The 19991-nt window shown below is 37.3% G+C and overlaps 1 protein-coding gene across 1 annotated transcript in view; it reads left to right on the top strand.

Annotated features, from left to right (window-relative positions):
* Nucleotides 1-19010, top strand: part of snta1 (syntrophin, alpha 1) — a 36887-nt gene extending 17877 nt beyond the window's left edge. Inside the window, exons 3-8 of the mRNA XM_014008604.1 lie at nt 12361-12556; nt 12801-12990; nt 14376-14506; nt 14892-15088; nt 15773-15960; nt 17592-19010. Coding sequence (XP_013864058.1) covers nt 12361-12556; nt 12801-12990; nt 14376-14506; nt 14892-15088; nt 15773-15960; nt 17592-17684 — 995 coding nt within the window. The 3' untranslated portion in view covers nt 17685-19010. The remainder of the gene's footprint in view (nt 1-12360; nt 12557-12800; nt 12991-14375; nt 14507-14891; nt 15089-15772; nt 15961-17591) is intronic.
* The last annotated feature ends 981 nt before the right edge of the window (nt 19011-19991 follow it).

Genomic DNA, 19991 nt, shown 5'->3' with positions numbered 1-19991 from the left:
CCCCCCCCCCCCCCCCCGCCCACAATGTGGCCTTAAAGGCAGTGGATCTAATTTCTCCTGGTGTTTACGTCGACTTGAGGCTCCTCCTCACACCTCTCCCCTCTCACTCCGTTTAATCTGATCTCCTGAAGATCAACCTGAAGCTGCACAGAATGAACAATTCAACACTAATATTCTGAACTAATGGTTGAACTACGGGTTTTTCTTTTGGGAGGCTGGGTTCTTCCGACTCATTCCCTCTAAACTCACTTACTCCTCTGGCTAATAAATGTACTATTGCTTGTTGAGGTTTTTTCATAAACGCCATAGTGTATCATATATCGTTGATGTAATATGGTGTTTTTTTCCTCATCTAACCTTCTGTGGGTTTTTTTTTTCGTTTTTCTTTTTAAAGGTAGCGTAACCCCTGCTGGTTGCCACATGACCTGATCACCTGTTTCCCCCATGTTTGTGTCAATCAATCAATCAATCAATCAATCAATCAATCAATCAAAATCAGAAGCATCAGTTGTAAAGCTATAGGACGTAAATAATTGATATTACAATATTAAACTAAATCATTTCAGCTGATATTAATAAAAAGATATGCTAAATGATAAAACATTAATGCTTAGTTAAATCTAGCACTTTGAGTTGCTTTTTTGCTAGGAGGGCTAAAAATCACACTTTTCAAGGATATGTGAATATTGCCCGAGAAAAAAAAAAAAATATGGATATAGTTAATCTTTTTAAGCAAGCCCAGCATAGATATATGTCCTCGCCTTATCTTCCTGCACTGATTCAGATATGGTTAAGTGAGTGATGTATGGAAAATAATGACTTTGGGGGGAAAGTTTTAAAGCTCTCCACGCAGACACAAAATGCTGCTGGCTTAGACTGTCTGCAGTGTTTTGTTTTGTTTTTTATTTTCTGTCAGATGTTCTTTCTGCACAGTTTTAGGTTATCTGTTCACACATAACGGTCTCTGCAAATGAACTTTTCTCATGTTTGCAAGCATATTCACTTGCACATTAATTTGCACATGCATGTATTCTGCTGTGGTTCTGAACCAGAGGATACCTCATTTTGACCTGCAACAAAGGTAGTCAGCAAAGCAAGTGAGATTTTCCTAATTCACAGCTTCTGACAGTAAATTCTCAAGTGGTTGTCTTTTGACTGAGTGGCAGAGTTTGTATTTAAATTAGCTGATCTGTGCATCTGGTGGGTGGCAACAGCAGCAGCTTGGCCTTGTTTGGAAGATTCTTCTCAGAAGCCTGGTAGTTTTTTGTTGTCTTTGGTTACTTTAGGAATCCAAGCCTCATTCTCTGAATTTGCTTACATAAAATAATGGAAGTAGGTTTTTTTATAGCCTTTATTAAGAGAAAAATCTTTAAACCCAGAACATTGTATCACAGTGTTATTAGTTTATTGCAAATGAAGCAATTTCTTTCCGTTTCGGAGAAACCATTTTTTATTTGACCTCTTCCTTTCATTTTTCTTTCCTGATAAATCTGATTACATAACATTTTTTTCTTTTAAAGAAACATTTTTGCAGACGTTCCTGTATTAATACATACAGTATTTCAAAGCTGTGGTGATACCATGCATATATGCTTGATTGAGGAGTTTTTTTAACAGTAATGTTAGCTCTATATTTAGCCGGTGAATGACATCATAACCACCTTCTGTTAAAAAAGCCGTGCCAGAGACATGCATAAGATAATTAGACTTTATGCCTCTTCTGTTTGAGACGGGATAATTATTACTTTTAAAATATTCCTTGCTCTTTTAGTCTGAGTCCCCATTCACATCTCTGAGGTATCGGTTATTTGATTTTTTTTTCTTTTTTAATTTTCTTTTTGCTCTCCTCTTTGCTCTTCCCTCCACCCTGAAAGTGACTTACATTTCAAAACAGAGACAAAAGAGTTTCTTGTAATAAAGATCATCATCTTTTTATAGAAGTGTTTGTAGAGCAGCGTGGTGCACAAGCTAGTTGGAAATAAAAATGAACGTTAACCGTTTCTGCCTTTATCTTAGAAAGAATTCCCATCCATTTTGTTCGCGAATATCTACAAACTTTGAAAGATGCAGTTGTCAGGAGGATTTTTTGTGCTCTTTTTTAGTGTTTAAAGCAAGAAAATCTGCATGTGTTAAATTTGATAGCTTCATGCAAAATAGTTCTTATTTTTTTTCTGTTTAATGGTCATGTATAGTAAAAATGAGAGAGATTGCTGAAAAACTAGCTTAGTTTTTTGTATGAGTATGTACACTATATAAAAAAAAACTTTTCACAGTAACAGCATATTGGAATATGTTTTGGTGAGTTTTCTAACCAAAGTGTCATTGAGTGTAATCAGATATACTGTCTGGACAGTACAGTTAGGTCACCATGAGTTTCCCCACATCTAATCTCATTTAAATAAAGCTTGCTCCTTTTTTTTCCTCAACTGTTTGCTCACAAAACACTAAGCCTACTATCAGCAGTGGGCTAGATTAACCTCCAAAATAACAGCTTTATAAAGTCACAACTCTTCCTCTGGCTCTTTCACTCTCTCTGGCAGCAGGTTTACTTAGCGAGGCCCCATCTGAACCTCTCTGCCCCGATTCTGGGCCTCTGATAAACCCATGACCAACTCTCAAACATCATTGTTGGCTTAGATTCAACTGAACTGTCTCACAGTATTGTACAAGAGCATGCTGGAGACGAGGGGGAGGAGATAGGTGTCTTTGTTTTTCAGAATAAACAAGCAACTGTAGGCATTTCAGCATAAACCAATGAGAGCTACAACTTACTTTTTCACGTCCTAAGATCTGTTGGTTGAACTATCATCTTCATATAAAATATCAGATTTTAAACTGTCTATAAAACCATGTTTGTTCACTATTTCTTTGCAGTAACATTTGCAAACCTAACCCCCCGCTGGTTAATTATTCTTATGTCTTTTGTATAAATTAGGTTCATATGTTGCAAAAGATTTCATAGCTTTGAAAACTACATAGAAAAAAGGAAACGCCGATGTACAAATGGAAAATGAAGTTTCTCTTCCTTTTAGCAGCAAAGGAAAGAAACTTGGAAAGTAAAGTGAAAGTGCCCAAGTGGAGTTTTCTTTTTACTCTGTTCTTCTCTGCCAGATTCTGTTCAAGTTTCCTTCACTCTCACTTTGTTGAATTAGGATAATTAACTCTCCTGACACACTATGTAAAGTAATCAAATCTGTGCTTTGACAGTTTTTGAATTAGTCTGATTCACTGGTTTCTGCCCTCTTTCTCTCTCTCCCCTAACTTCTCTCATACAATGCACCCCCTAAGGTTGGCATTTATCCATGATTTTAATGAGATGAGTTATAGGAATGATGTTCTTATCTAAATTATACAGAAAAGAGGAAATCTTCTGACTGGGACTACCCTAGTACAGAAGCGTAAACTCATAAGTGAAACACTGAGGAGCATAAAAAAGACATTTTTCTGTGCCTAAAGGAAAAGTCTTCTGTATATTAACCCCCCCCTCCCCCAATTAACTTAGTTACGTCCACTTTCTAAGTTGCAGCTGTGAATGCAAAGACATTTCTCTACTGGGCAGATAGTGATAATGTGTTTGGGAAGCTTATTTGAGGCCAATTTAATGTAAATCTTTCATAACTGATTTAACCAGTGTATTAACTGGTAAAAATAGCACAACAGAGCAAAATGCTCCTTGAGAATCTCCTGAAAAAGACAGATTGCTGGATGGCAGTGGAGGTTCCAGAGCATATCAATATCTAAAGTCAAAACTCAGGAAAAAAAGGGCCTCTCAATCAAAGTAGAAGTTAAGGAAACTGGGTGGCAACAACCTCAGTTAGGAAATAATGCAGCTGTTTGCTCAGTCGTTCAACATACCACCTTCTGAATAGTTTGGTTTTAGTTTTTAGTTTTATTTGCACAATAAAAATTCAGATCAAAATTAAAGGAAAAAAATAAGTAATGTGCAGGAAGAGGCAACAGCCCAGTGGGCTCCACCCAAATAGTATAAAAGATCTAAAATAAACAATGCAACAATACAATCTCCTTATTAGTTGATTATAAAATTATGAAATCTATAGAAAAAAAAAAGAAAAATTAACAAATCAAAATAAGATTTTCATAGCAGTAGCTTCTTATTCATTTGTAAAGTACTGATTATACAGGCGACATCACATTAAAACAGTTTTTAAATATTTTATTAATACATAAAAATGCCTTTTGCTCAAAAATGTATATATATATATATTTTTTCTTTCATGTCTAATGAGCTCAATGCACTGAATAAAAACAAGTGCTCCACTTGATTTGTGTACTAATTTATCGTGGGGTTTTTTTTGGCTCAAGACATCTTTTCTCAGAGGTGTAACATTGGGGCATTCTTCTCCATACATATTTTATAGAGACAACAGAGGGTTTCTGAGGTCGTTGGCTGGACACCGCAATTCCAGCTACTCCCACAGTAACCAGTGGTCGGGGAATGAAGGGTTGCTGTTCAGATTTAGTACATTGTTTGGTATCCAACAAACTGATGCCACTTTTTGACTCCCAAGTCAAGAAATGTGTTAACAAGTGCTCTACCCATCAAGCTACCATTGTTTTTATTGGATAACTGATAGATTGTGAATGCAGAAAAATAAAACAGTCTTATAGCTCACCCTTGAGATTTGGAAATTTGTATTTGACTGTATTCATTCATTCCACCATAATATTCAAACCAAATGTATAATATTCTGCATTTACCTCCATGCAAAAAAAAAAAAAAAAAAAAAAAAAAACTTGCTGAAGAAGACGGTAACCCTTCTTTAACTACGTAATTAGCTTGAAATGCTTTCCAGGAGGGGTTGATTGTTTTTGTAAAACTTTGTAAAAAAATTTCTGCACACGAGGAAAGAAACATATCCCAACACACACAAACACACACTACAAATGTAGTGTCCCCAGCTGCTGGACAAGCTAATAACAGTGTCATCTCTGCTAATTTTAGCACTGTATTGAATATGCCGCCGCTGGTATTTGCAGCAACATTTCTTGGCTAAGCTGTATATCCCGGGTGTCTGCACTGCCTGTCTCACACATCCAAATGAATTTGTCTTACTTCCACTTTTCTATTTTCCTGTCTCACTCTTCTCCAAGTTATATTTTCATTTTTCTCCTTGTGGAGTCAGTCTTCTCCTCTTGTTTTATTACTACATAAGTTTGCAATGTGTGGTCTAATCAAGCTTTTTTTTTACATGTTGTCGGTAATATTGCCTGAAATTACTAATTAATGGAAAAAACTGTGCTTTTAGATAATTTTTCTTTTAGGTTGCAGAGTGTTAGCTTCTTTTGACTGCTAACTTAAGGATTAATGAATTGTTTTGCAACCTTTAATTTAAAGCAAAGATTAGGAACCAATCCTAAAAATTGTTAGTCTTATTTATCTATTTATTTTTTCCATCTGAATCTCTGAAATTTAAACCTTTGCCTCTCCTTTTCGCTGTAGCTTTTTTCCCCCACATTTCTTCACCCATTCCGAATACTGTCCTATCTTCTTCTTAAATGAATAAATACATAAAATAAACACCAAGAACAAAGATAGGAACTGCCATCAGTAAATTGCATTTTGCAACCACTTTTTGGAGACAGAAAATATTGTCTGAGCAGAAAAACTTGAATGCAAAAATATGTACTTTTAATTTTTTTTCTATATAATCGATTTATATATAAAACATGCAAAGTGACCAATAAAAACATTGCATTATTGTAAAGTCAACTTATTACCCCCTTTAAGGAAAAAAAAACAAAAATAGTCTGGGCCTACTGGTTCCCAAACCAGCATGTTTTACTTGTTTCCCTGCTTTTCAGCAGGTCTTCAGAAGATTGTTAATCACTCAGTCATTCAAACCAGGTGTGTCAAATCAGGGAAACATCTAAACATGCAGGAAAGGAGTCTTTGAGGACCAGGGTTGAGAATCACTGCTTTAATACATGCTATCTGATTTATTATTTACAAATAAATGGCAAAGAATCAATGGCTTGCAGAGGCTAAAAAACCATAAAACTGAGTCAATATTACATTTTGAAAATGTCTCATCAAGCTCAGAGAAGCTCTTGAGGTGTTGGTCAACATTTAAAGCAGTGATTTTTGGACGTTTTCCTGATTTGACACACCTGGTTTGAATGACTGAGTGATTAACAATCTTCTGAAGACCTGCTGAAAGCAGGGAAACAAGTAAAACATGCTGGATAGGAGTACGGACTAGGGTTAGATAAGCTCAGTTTTGTTGTAAATCCGTGCTTTTCTTTCACTCTCACACCAACATGTATGAGATCTTACAAACAGCTGTTTGATATTACTAATGAAATCCAATTAACTTGCTTAAGTGCAGGTGGGTGTGCCTCAAGAAGCATGTGCATATCACTGATGAAAGCAGGGCACCAGAGCTCACTTGGAAATGTCACAATAAAAAGACTGAATCAATTTTACTGTGTTTATTAAGAAACATAATTATTTTACTTCAACCTTATTATTTCAGACTTGGTCTTTGTGAGGAATTGTGTGAAGTCTGATGAGAAAAACAAACTGAAATTTAGTAAAATGTAAAAAAGAAAAAAATATGTAACAAAAACAAAGATCATCTAAAAGAAATTTGTCTTCCATGTATCTGAAGGATCCAGGGGACCCTCACTAGTACCTTCCACTTGAGGCAATAACGAAAGCAATCTTGCTTCTATTTTTGGTATCATGGCCTTGCCGGGAGTGTTGAGACTGACCACATAAATTTTAAATTGCCTTAGTGCAGGAACAAGAAACAGTTGGCCTCCCCGTGGTACAAACATCATTGTGTTTGTTGGCACAGGAACAAATGGACAGACACTTTTTTTTTCATGAAACCTTCCAAATGCAAGTTGACTTCAAAGCATGTACGTACTGGTTTCTTGTTGTTTGAGTCTTGTTCTCTATCTACACATGCCCATTCTGATTGTCTATTCACCTTTTTATCCTTTAGCTGATTTCACTCATCTAAATGAGGGAATTACAAGCAAATCTCTCCTATAATTGGATGTTTCCGCTGATGCAAAAACATTTATTCTTCAACTGAATGTCTAAAAAAACATATTTAGAAAGTATAGAATAAAGAAATCATCATCACCCACCTGAGACAGAGAATAAACTCGTTTTCCTCTGAGACTGTTCTGATATAGGCTAATTGACAGTATGGTCACTGTAAGTGTAAGACTTGTAAGTAGTTCTTATAAAAACACAAAGGACCTATGTTTTCCCACATAGTGGGTAGCACATGGGTGGACTGTTTACTTTTCCATTCCAAGAGCCAAAATGAAAGCTTTCTGCAGCTGAGACCAAAACCAACATGCCACATAAACATCACCTTCCAAAGCCACTTGCTAGGTCAACAAAATTGTTTGAGGCAAAGTGGTAACATGATTAAATGGCATTCATGTTGGCCATGGCTAGTTTTAGTGTTTTAGCTGAATAGTGTATGAATAAATGTAGAAATCCACAACTTTAACTCTCTTACTAAGCACAGAATGTAATAGATTTAACGGAACAAGCTCAACGATACTGTTAGCTTTATGTTAAATGAAAAATCAAATTTATTAGTGCACTGGTTGAGGTATTAAAAGAAGCCATCCCCCTGATTCACTTTTTGATGTTTAACAAGATAACAGCTCTGTTTTGGTACTGGAGGTACCCCCCCACCCCCACCCCCCATTGACCTGTGCTGCAGTTCCTCTGCCTGCCCTTTGGCCACTCGTCTCTTGTGCTGTGCAAAAAGAGCACTTCACACTTCCCCAGTGAAACCAGAGCTTTCCCTTCAACCTCCTGCCTCCCCATGTCCTTTGGGCTATTTTTACTCCAGCAGAGGCTACTTTTGCTGAACCCATCCCACAGCTTACTGAACTGGAGCTGAAAATGTGTGTGGTTTCTGTGTGTAGGTGTGTGTACAGTATACATGGGTGTGTAGTGAAACCTAATTTTATGTTCACAGAATAAAGCTACTAAATGTAATTTGTTAGTACTTAATTAAACTTGATTATAATACCTTTCTGCAGCATCGCCACTTTCTGGTCTTTTTTGGTTTATCATTAAAACTGTTTTTAATGTTGATATATGATTTTCTGTTCTACAAGCTCAGGTTCAAACAGCACCATCTTCACATTCAATGCATTTGAGAAGTTGATTTTTTCCCCCTATTTTGGTTCACGACTTGTCATTGAGAGGTGATAGGGTAATCCTAAATCCAGACCAGAGAACCACTGATTTAGGCTTTTTTATTTGTTTACACTTTGTTTCAGTTGTCATTATTTGTTCAGCCTTCCTGGATCCTCAGTGTCATTCACACCTGCCATGCATCTGTTATTTAGACTCAGTTGTCTCCACTCAGTGTCCTCCCTGTTTAAATGATCTTATTTATCTTGTTAGTTGTCAGATTTTACTGTTTGTGTCCAGTTTCCAGCTCTATCTTGCTCCTTATTGTTTGGTTTTGTAATTGTTTCCACTTGATGTTTTTGTTTATTTTTTTATTTCTTTTTTTTTTCATTAGAATGCTGCTTTTCCTGCTATTACTCAATCACTAGCCCTCCATCCAACAGGTTCAGACTCTGTCATTACTGCTGAGTCTTACCCAAACAATGTGAGAGAAGTAATTTCAGGCTAACACAGAAAAAGATTCATCAGCCTTTAACTGGCTTTAATTTGAAGGTCACACCTCGCTTCATCTGGTAGTTTAGCCAGGCCTTGTAGCCCAGAGACCAGCTAGAACCAAACAATCACACCTCATTTTGGAAGCTTTCCTTCTTTATGCAGCCAGTTCGGATGTTATCAGTCCATTAAATGGACGTTATTAGCAGCTATCAGTCCCATAGAATGGCTTTCGACTGTCCCAACAGTGCCCCTTAGTGTGTTACCAGTGCCATATAAGGCAGGTAAAATAAATATTGAACACGTCAACATTTTTCTCAGTAAATATATTACTAGAGGTGCTAATGACATGAAATTTTCACCAGATGTCGGTAACAACCCAAGTGATCCATACAMACAAAGAAATCAAACCATAAATGTCCAGAAATGAAGTTATTTGTAATAATGTGGAATGGCACAGGGAAAAAGGATTGAACACATGAAGAAAGGGAGGTGAAAAAAGGCATGGAAAGCCAAGACACCAGCTGAACTCTCTCAGTAATTAGAAAGCAAGCCTGCCCTTTGTCAGTGCAAGTTAATATCAGCTGGTTCAGTCCCAAATGATGGCCAGGTATCACACAAGAACCATCTGATGATGGGTAAAAGTAAAGAGCTCTCTCAAGACCTTCACAACCTTATTGTTGCAAAGCATAATGATGGCATCGGTTACAGAAGAATGTCTAAACTTCTGAAGGTTCCAGTGAGCACTGTTGGGGCCATAATTCAGAAGTGGAAAGAACATTATTTCACCATAAACCGACCACGACCAGGTGCTCCTCACAAGATTTCTGACAGAGGAGTGAAAAGAATTATAATAAGAGTTGTCCAAGAGCCAAAGACCACTTGTGGAGAGCTTCAGAAAGACCTGGAATTAACAGGTACTGTTGTTTCAAAGAAAACAATAAGTAATGCACTGAACCACCATGGCCTGTATGCACGCTCACCACGCAAGACTCCACTGCTGAAGAAACAGCATGTTGAATCTCCTTTAAAGTTTGCTGCACAACATTTAGACAAGCCTGTGTAATACTGGGAGAATACAGTCTGGTCAGATGAGACCAACATTGAACTGTTTGGATGCCAGAATACACATCATGTTTGGAGGTCAGATGGCACTGCACATCAGCCCAAAAACACAGTGAAGAACAACAGTGAAGTTTGGAGGTGGGAACATCATGGTGTGGGGCTGTTTTTCAGCATATGGTACTGGCAAACTTCAAATAATTGAAGGAAGGATGAGTGGAAAAATGTACAGAGACATTATTGATAAAAATCTGCTTCCATCTACCAGGATGATGAAGATGAAACGTGGCTGGACATTTCAGCAAGACAATGAGCCCAAACACAAAGCCAAGGAAACTCTCAGTTGGTTTCAGAGAAAGAAACTAAAGCTGCTGGAATGGCCCAGCCAATCACCTGACCTGAATCCAACAGAAATCTATGGAAAGAACTAAAGATCAGGGTTCATAGAAGAGGTCCACGAAACCTTCAAGATTTGAAGACTGTTTGTGAAAGAATGGGCCAAAATCACACCTGAGCAATGCATGCCACTAGTTTCTCCATACAGGAGGRGTCTTGAAGCTGTCATTGACAACAAAGGCTTTTGCACAAAGTATTAGATAAATTTCAGTAAGTGTGTTCAATACTTTTCCCCTGTGCCATTCCACATTATTACAAATAACTTCATTTCTGGACATTTATGGTTTGATTTCTTTGTATGTATGGACCACGTGGGTTGTTACTGACATCTGGTGAAAATTTCATGTCATTAGCACCTCTAGTAATATATTTACTGAGAAGAATGTTGACATGTTCAATACTTATTTTACCCGCTGTACATTGGAATGCAATGATCTGCTACCGCCGTTGTCCTCTCTACTTTATTGAAGCCTATGTCATTTTCTCAAAAATTAACCTTAGTGGCTTTATGCCCCATATTAATCAGATTGCATAAAAAACCTTAGTGGTTTTATGCCTCATATTAACCAGATTACATAAAAAACCTTAGTGGTTTTATGCCTCATATTAACCAGATTGCATAAAAAACCTTAGTACCAACCAGCTGACAGTCTGAAGCCATTCTATGGGACGGAGAACCCAACTGGCACAGTCGGGACAGTCTGAAGCCAGCCTGAAGCCATTCTATGAGACTGATAACAGCTAATAACGTCCATTTAATGGATGATAACATCCAAAGCGAGTGCCTTATGATACATTGCACTTGGAACACGGGTTGAATGAGTTCAGAAACCAGGAATTATCTTCTAGGATGTTGTCATTTAATTGTTGGGCTAAAGATCACCTATTAAAAACCTCAAAAGTTGGTAGAAGTCCTACACCTGACAGTTTACCACCATGGAAAAACTTGTGACATTACACCTGACAGTTTACCACCATGGAAAAACTTGTGACATGCTTGAAGAGTCAATAATAGAATGTCCACAGCTTGTAAGGCTTTTAGAGACTTTTTAAACGAATATTGGCAAAGCAGTGTATAGTACAGAGCTCAATTCTGCTGCTTAAGCAGATTAAACAACATTTAGTGAAGTCGCATCAATCAGTGTGAAATATGTGCCCCTAACCAAGGCTGCGTTCAGTTAGGAGGAATATTTGAATGGAGCTGGAGGATATGTAGGATCTTTCATACCTTATACCTGAAAAGTCCAGCATGGGTTTTGTGATTCCTGGTTTAATCCACTAAAGGTTTTCTACCACAGGTACTTTTTAATCCACAAAAAAGAGTTTTAAAACTTGATGCTCAAAACTTCAGCTCACAAGCTTTCTAAATCTCCAAAATACGATATCTTCAGTCTAATAGGAAAATCACAGTTAATGTTTTCCTCCATGTTGAAAGTGGTTGCTGACTGCAGTGTGTAGCAGACTCCGCTCACGGGTCGGTTAGTGAAACCCTCACTGATTGGTCGTAGGGCCAAGCGACGACGACAAAAGTTGAACACTTCAACTTTCTCGTGTCACGTCACAAGCCCACGCAAACACAATTGAAATTTCTCATAAACAAATTTCACCGGGCCTCTTGGCTGGAGGAGGGCAAGCAGTTGTCGCCTCATCACACGAGTTCCACAGGAAATAAATGGAGAAGGAGCAACATTGCCTCCTGCCCATTATGATATGTGAGGTTAATTAGTGACTTTAAATAGACAATAAGTGAGAAAGTGACCTTTTGGCACAGTGCACTTGTGTGGCTGAAAAGTGTTTTCAAAAGCTGGCAGAGACAGCTCTAGATAGTACGCTCTACACACACACACGCACACACACACTTATCCCTGTTTGGTTCACGACTTCCCTAACAACTCCAGCTGTGCTTAGTCTTCCATGGCATTGTGTTAGTGCACAGCAAGAGTGAAGCCCTCTCTGACTCCAGCTGTTGCACAAGGTATTCTCACTTTTGCCAGAAGACTCAAAAAAAAAAAAAAAAACAATGCCAAGATGAATTTACACTCAGTCCTCTTTGATATATTCATCATGGGTGAATTGTTATATGAAGATCTGAACAGATGCCATATATCAGCTCTAAAACATTTGTCACAGAATCAGTGCATGGATAGATTGCAGCAGTATTTTGAAACACTTCCTAAGTGCTACATTTTTCCTAACTTTTTTTTATCTCCCTCTTTTCCCTTGTGTCTCTTCTTGCCTTTTATCTAATTTCTCCTCTCCCCCGCTTTCTCCCCCTACAGTCAAGTACATCAAGGAGATGTCAGCGTTCTTTAAAAGCCCTGGTTCCCCTGGAGCCTCCCTCCCATGGGATTCTCCTCCTTCCACACCTCAGAGGGGCACTGAGCCTTCCCCTGCTGAGGTGAAAGACCCTCGCAGCATCCCTCTGAAGATGTGCCAGGTGTCACGGAAACAGTGCCCCCCAGACACAGAAAACAGGTACTACACATGCAGCACTTTCTCTTTGATGTCATGTAATCAGATGCCAACATAAAAGTATCAATGTGGTTTGAGAGATTATTGTAAAGTGGTGTTTTATTAACTCGCTCACATATTCTCTGTGTTAATATATGAAACCCCCTTTCCCCCCTTTAGCATTGCCATTTGTCTTTTGATTCTCTAACAGGCAATTTCTTTTCTATTTCCCTTTGTCTCCTTTTCCTTTTCTCATCTCACTTGTCAGGTATTTTGAGGTTGTTTCATTCAACAGAAAGAACTCCGTGTTTCTGCGGGCCAAAGACCCAGCTATGGCTCAGTCCTGGTACAATGCCATCCAATCTGCTACTGCAAACCTTTTACCACATGTAAAGGAGGAGGTGAAGCGAATGCATCCTGGCATTGAAGTCAAACATTTGGGCTGGCTTACAGAGCAGGTATGGAGGAATGGTGTAATAAAAGGCTAAAATTGCCTGGTTCCTTCTCTTAAAGTTTGTTGAAAAGTTCTTGAAAGTTCTTGAAAAAACACATTTCAACAGTTCTGAAAAAGAACGTCGTGTTCATGCGCTTCGGTGTGTGTCGAGAACAAGGGAAAACTACAGAAATAAGACTTGAATGTCACGTGGAAGAAGAAATCCATACAACTGCAGCTAGCTGGGCCAATCACAGACATTTATTGTCTCTGCAAATTGGCCCCAAATCAAGAAATACAATCTTGTTTTAAACACCATCTTTGGAGTCTGGCCCCGCCCACTTCAAAACATTACACTGGTGGAGGAAGTCTCCCTAATCACATGACCAGATTCTCACACAACCTTCCTGCCCACTGATGTGAAAAATATCTGTGTGGTCAGTATAATTTTTGTTTTCAATTCAATTTTTTCAATTCCAAAAATTTTTTTATTTCATTAAAAAATAAATATAATATAATCTTGTATATATACACGCATGTTCACAACCGCTCTCAAACAGGTGTTCTGATCCGGGGGGTTCTGACTGGTCACTAAGTGTGTATATATGTCTGTGCGTATACAGTATATCTACAGTATGTATGAATGTAGGCATGTATGTACTGTATATCTTTATAAATGTATGGGTATGTGTATATATATTTATGCATGCCATCCATATATTTTTAGGTGAGTGGACAGATGTTGGGTGTGTGGTCCTGTGTTTTCTTGGTGTATATTTAATATACTTCTAATCTTTATTTCAATCTTTCTAATTACTTATCTCTTTGTTTTTTCCCTCTTTCTCTATTTTCTCTTTACTTAAAAAAAATCACTGATGATGAAGAAATTAAGAAACTAATATTAAGTTCTTTTTACTACTGAAGTGATTAAAAAATAAAAAACACAAAAATAATAAATATACACAATAGAAAACAAAGAAAATACACAAATCAAAAATCAAAATAAAATGAAAGGTAGCAGAAGAAGAATAAAGCTTATAATGTCTGCCCTTTTTATCCCCAGAATATATTCGAACAAAACATAATTAGGGCAAAGAGAGCACATTCTGTTTGAGTCAACCTTGACATGCCACTCAAACCAGATTGTACCTCAACTAAATCACAGTTTCATGATAAAAAAATAGATGATTAGGCAATAAGTAGTAATCAGATTATATTCTAGTTAACCTAGAAATAAAACAGTGTGATTAATGCAATAAATCAGTGATGAACAGAATAAATTTCCTTGAGTTCTGTTTCATTATAGACATATGTGACTGCACCGGTTATAAAAGAGGACAAAAACATAGAATAATCTGTACATCTAACCTGTTTTAAGCAAGAGTTTGACTATGACACGTTTCTGTCCAGGTGTCTCAAGGTCCAGAGAAACCTGTCCTGGCAGTGTTGACAGAAAAGGACCTGCTCCTGTACCCCTCCTTCCCTGAAAGCAAAGAGAGCTTCAACAGTCCCACCAAAAGCCACCCACTCATCACCACCAGGTTCACATGCAAAATGCTTTTATGACCATATCTGTTTACACGCATGTCAAATATTACATGCTCGTGTTTAAGCTAAGCAGATCTGTATCACACCATGAGGAACTTTTTTTATTTTTCCCAGTGGTTTGTTTTGGCCGAGTCAAAGAGTTCCTATTCACACTTTCCATAACTGAACAACTGGACATTCTGTCCCATAATTTGGAAAACATTAGTGGTAGAACCTGTGAGTCATGTATGTTTTTCCTTTCTATTCATTCCCCACGTTTCCACTTATGCAGCAGTTTTTTTTTTCTGGTTATAATCTCATCTATAATCCCTAATTACCATTTTAGCCACAGTCTGGTCATAATTTCCCTTTTTTTATTTTTTATTTTTTTCCCTAAAGACTGGTTCACTCTGGCCCAGGAAAAAGTTCTCCTCTCCTGGATTCGGAGCTGTCATTCGGCCTGCGTTCAGGCACCAAGCAGGGCGTAGAGACTCATGTGTTCAGGGTGGATTCTGCCAAGGAGCTGTCCACCTGGACTCATCTGCTGGTGGAGGGCTGCCACTGTGCTGCGGAGCTTATCAAGGAGGTCACTGCAGGTACACGGAGCCACAAATTCACAGATTATTATTATTATTATTTTAATTTTTATGGTTTCATGCCTGCAACTGTTTCCTCTATCTTAAGTGGGAAATGCAGAATTTTCCATGAGCTGTTTCTGGTCTCATGAGACTGCTCTTTTTTTTCTTTTTCTGAATGATATCCTTGTTTCAGTGAACAAAGAATGCTACAATCAGGGTTCATGATGCGATTCCAAGAAAGCAAATTTTTTTTCCAGATTGTTACAGTTTTCTGCAGAATGATCCTAATATTTATAGAAGACTCACATTTAGGCTTTTTTAAAATGTATATCTTTGGATATTTTAGTGATGACAGAACCCATTTGTCTCTGTTTGCTTGTCTTACATCGTTTTGTTGTTGAACAGAACTTCATGCACACTCAGCACAAAATCATTGAACATGCAGGGGTTCAGTTAAACTCAGACACAGTGATGTTGTCTTACTGCCCTCTGCTGGTGGCATCAGGTGGCACACAAGCTGGCGTCAAAAAGGGTTTTGTTCACTAAAATTCCAAATTTTCTAATAATAAAAATGAATTTAAATCCCACTTTTGCCCTCTCAACAATATGAAGCACAGCTGAAGCAGACAGTCTGAAACGTTTGAGTCACTGTTCGCTTTACTTCAGCTTTTATTAAACTGCTGTCCTTGCTCTCCGCTGCAGCCTGCGTTTGGAATGGAAAGGACTGTTCCCTGGGAGTCCACATCGACGACGGTTTCACGCTATTCACAGAAGAAATGGGTGTCAGGAAAAATATTCTCCTGCAGCAGCCTTTCGAGCGCCTCCGAATGTCCTCAGATGACGGAGTTCGGATGATGTTCCTGGACTTTGGAGGCCCTGAGGCTGAAATTGTGAGCCACACTCGAGCTACTTTATTAAAGTTCTGACACGAGTTGAAGCATTTTCATCATAAAGTATGAAGGACTGAACACATGATACACGAGAGGAAAGTAAAAAGCAGCCCCAAAAAAGAAAAAGAGAAATAAAAATGGAAATAAATATTGAACAAGCTACTTTAAAGGCACAGTGTGTAGGATTTTGTCAATTCTTTTAGCCATAATCACTAATGACAATAATAAAAAAACATGTCTAATCATTGCAGACAAAGACCTTGTTTTATTATTTTACCTTATAAAAAGCTGTTTATATCTCCATGGTCGCGGGTCGAGGTACACTTCGCTGCAGCATGCAGAACGGGGCGGTGACAGACCTTTCCGTCAGTCCCATACCTTATATGGAAATGGGACTATTGCATTCCAGAAATGAAGGCTGCTTCTTAAAGACGCGGGATTAAGAGAGCAAAGGAAGAAGAAAGGAAGAAGTTAGAGAGTTTCTTCTACTCACGTTGAAGTACTCAGAGCATTATTTATTAATTTCTTTTATCCACCTCCCCAAACACAGACCCTCAGGTTAACCTCACAGGTTTAATGCCGAAGGTTAGTTTGTTACAGTAATATAATAATAATATCCAAAAACAACAAAGATTTAATAAAGATTTGAAAATGAAAAAGGGACACACCACGTGACATAACATGTTGTGTAGCCATTTCCTTACTGTAAAATTTCTTTTTTTTTCTCTTTTTTTTAATTAAACAACAAAGAACACACAAAATGATACAATGTACAAACAATAAGGCGTATTTCAAACAAATAAACAAACAAACTTGCATAAAAGAGAAAAAGGATGGGTGCAAATAAAGATAAGAAATTCCTTACTGTAAAATTTGTATTGTTAATGTTGAAAGTGTTCGATAGAAAATAGTGTCACTAGCGCCCCCTTCATTTCCGGAATGCAATAGTCCCATTTCCATATAAGGTATGGGACTGACGGAAAGGTCTGTCACCGCCCTGTTCTGCATGCTGCAGCGAAGTGTACTTGCGCGGGTCGCCACTACAGGCAGCCGCCATCTTGCACCGCCATCTTGTCTACAAAGGCTCATGAAGGACAAACTGCGGTGGCGGTGTCAAATACGGTTTTAGTTGTAATACTATAAATGTAATATTTGTTGTCTGTCATTGTAGCTGGGATAATTTTACTCATTAAAGCTCATAATCTTACCACTTGAAACTTCAGGTTTTCTGAAAGCAAAGCACAGAAAGCAGTGTGACTTTAACAAAGCACATTTAAGGGGAAACATGGTTTATATTTTTAACTTCTCACCTGTCATAAAATTGCTCACGTCATCCTTAATTTTTTTAGTCAAATGGGTAAACTCCCTTTACTGGAAAAACAAAACAAAACACAAGTTTGACTTAAAATTAGAAAAAAAATAATGACTGTGACATTGATATATCTAAATTAAATCAATTTCCATTAAACTTAAATTGAGTTTCTCCATATTTATTGCAAAAGGTAGTTAGACTGTGCAATAAAAAAATCCATTGTTTTCCAGATATTATTCACAACTGGAAATTAAAATCATTATGAAAATATGTTGATTTGTTCTTCTCTCTCTCTCTCTCTCTCTCCCTCCCCCGTCAGCAACTGGACCTGAAATGCTGCCCGAAGACCTTAGTGTTCATCATCCACTCATTCCTGTCTGCTAAGGTGAAGCGACTTGGCCTCCTGGCATGATGAAGGCCAGCCATCCAGAACATCAAAATAGGAATATTCAGTGAAACATACCCCAGCCCCAAATGGCGTTTGACGACGAGGCCCAGGAGTTGATGCCGGCAGGACCATCCTTTCCAGCCGTCCGAGGCCTCTAAAGCTGATCATGTTTGGTCAGGCATCCCGTGGTCTTTCTCGCGAAGTGAAGAAAAAAAAACAGAAACTTGGATGAACGTTTGCTTAATTTGTAATTTTAAAGTAAAAATCTGGTTTTTGTGTGTGTTTTTAACAGATTGTACAAGTCAGAACCCATTTGAAGGTTCTGATATCTGTCAAAAACTGTCTAAGTGGAACACATTATGATGGCAGACTGAACATGACAGCTTGTATCTTAATGGGTTTTATCCTGAAGTTTCAACTTTATTTCTTGTTTTCTTTAGTTTAATTTGATGAGTCATAGCAGGCTTTTGTCATGAGCATCTTTTCAGCTTTCAGTTTCTACTTTTTGTGCTGTGAGCAGAAAAAAAACAAAAGAAATTTCAAGACTGTCTTGATTGATGTTGGACAAACAAGTTTTTTTTATAAAGACGATGCTTCAGTGACAGAATGACAGGACTGATCAAGCAATCAATAGCTGGTGCTGAACAATGTAGAGCTGCAGTGACATGTTTATGAGGATAGACCAGTTGTCTTTGCTCAGCCATATTATGTAAGAAGAAAGCGCTTTTAAAGATTATTTACATCAGTTTTTATAGACGAAAACAGCTTATTTTATTTAGTTCTTCGGTTGTAACAAGATTCTAGACATACTGTCTAACACAGTCAGTACCAGTGGCTTTCAGAACGAGATTATTATATAATATTTTAAAGTAAAGTGTAAATTAGATTAAAAAAAATTATGTAATAACAATAATGAATGAATCTCACTGACCAACAACACTCAGACTGAGATTTTTAAATGATATTGCTGCATCAAAATAATTAGATTTAAAAGCTCTCTATTAACAAAACTATTGTTACTACTTTATATTAGAAAAAAAATGTGACCAGAAAGGACAAAAAGAGTTTATACACATTGTGTCTAACATTTATTTTAAGAATTCAAACTACGTATAATGTTTACATCATAAAGTGTGTGATCTTTTATTTCTTTAAAGCTTAAATTGATTTATTTTTTTAAATTTGGGGTCTTTTTTTCCCTCTTTCCTAACACTAAACAAACCTGTATTAATATATATTTCAGAACTTCTCTCCTCCAAGAACAAAATGTATTGTATATTCTTATTTAAACAAAGGTGTGCCTTTCAGGGTTGTTTGTATATAAACATGTAATAAACTTTGTTAACTTTTGTTGCTTCTTTTGCAGTTGCTTATTTTTAAAAAAAGCCTTCCAGATTTTTTTTAATGTTTGAAACCAGAGAGAATTAAAAATGCTGCAGAGACAGAATATTCAACTTGAGCTTTAATCTTCAACCTAACTGAAGTTTGAAACTATCTCTCTAAATCGCATATGTCAAACTCAAGGTTGATTTCCATCTGCCCTGTGGAAAAAAAAATTTTGAAAGTTGTTTAATACCAATGGTAAACATTAAAGTCTTTAAATTTATGATTAAATGCAACAAAATAAATTTAAAAGGTGAAAGATAAGCTGTTGGCTTTGAGTAACTGAGCAATTTAGTGGGCTAGCACTGATGAGATTTATTGGTGTTTGTTTACTTACTGATTTTTAAAAGCTCCACACATTCTGTAGTTTATTTCTTAGGTGAAACGTGATATAGTGCTATAAACTATTGTGTGATTATTTCTGTGATTAAATTCATGATTTTACATACAGACTGGTCTAGATGGCTAGACAATATGGTCACCCAGAGCAGGAAGTAGGCCTGTGTAAGCAACTACATGCCTGAACACATACAGTATTCAACACTGAATGTAAAAGAAACAGAAGACTTGACCCTGGAACAGGAACGTGTGCCCCCACCCCAGTCATGTAGTGGGTGGGGTCAGATAATGAAGAAGTTGTTGGCTGAATGCAGGCAGAGACAATTATTAAACCAGCATTCCAGCCCAGCGCGCTGCTGTGGTTGTATGAATTCTTTTTACATTCAAGTATTGGCATATTTTCTATCTGGTTATGAACACGTACTAAGGTTAACAAACATGCCAATTTTCTTTCAGCACAGCATTACTGTCTCAAAATGAACTGCTTTAAAGCCTACAATTACCATAAACATCTCAGATAATGTCCTGATGCATCTCAGTAATCCAGGTAAAAAATCAAAAAGAAAAAAATTGTATAGGTCTTCTGGACGGGTTCTTCTCTAATGAAAC

This window comes from Austrofundulus limnaeus, unplaced genomic scaffold (genome assembly GCF_001266775.1).
Source record: "Austrofundulus limnaeus strain Quisiro unplaced genomic scaffold, Austrofundulus_limnaeus-1.0 Scaffold51, whole genome shotgun sequence".
NCBI classification, from domain to species: Eukaryota; Metazoa; Chordata; class Actinopteri; order Cyprinodontiformes; family Rivulidae; genus Austrofundulus; species Austrofundulus limnaeus.
The sequence above is the reverse complement of the archived record's forward strand: the minus strand, read 5'-3'. Positions and strand labels throughout refer to the sequence as shown.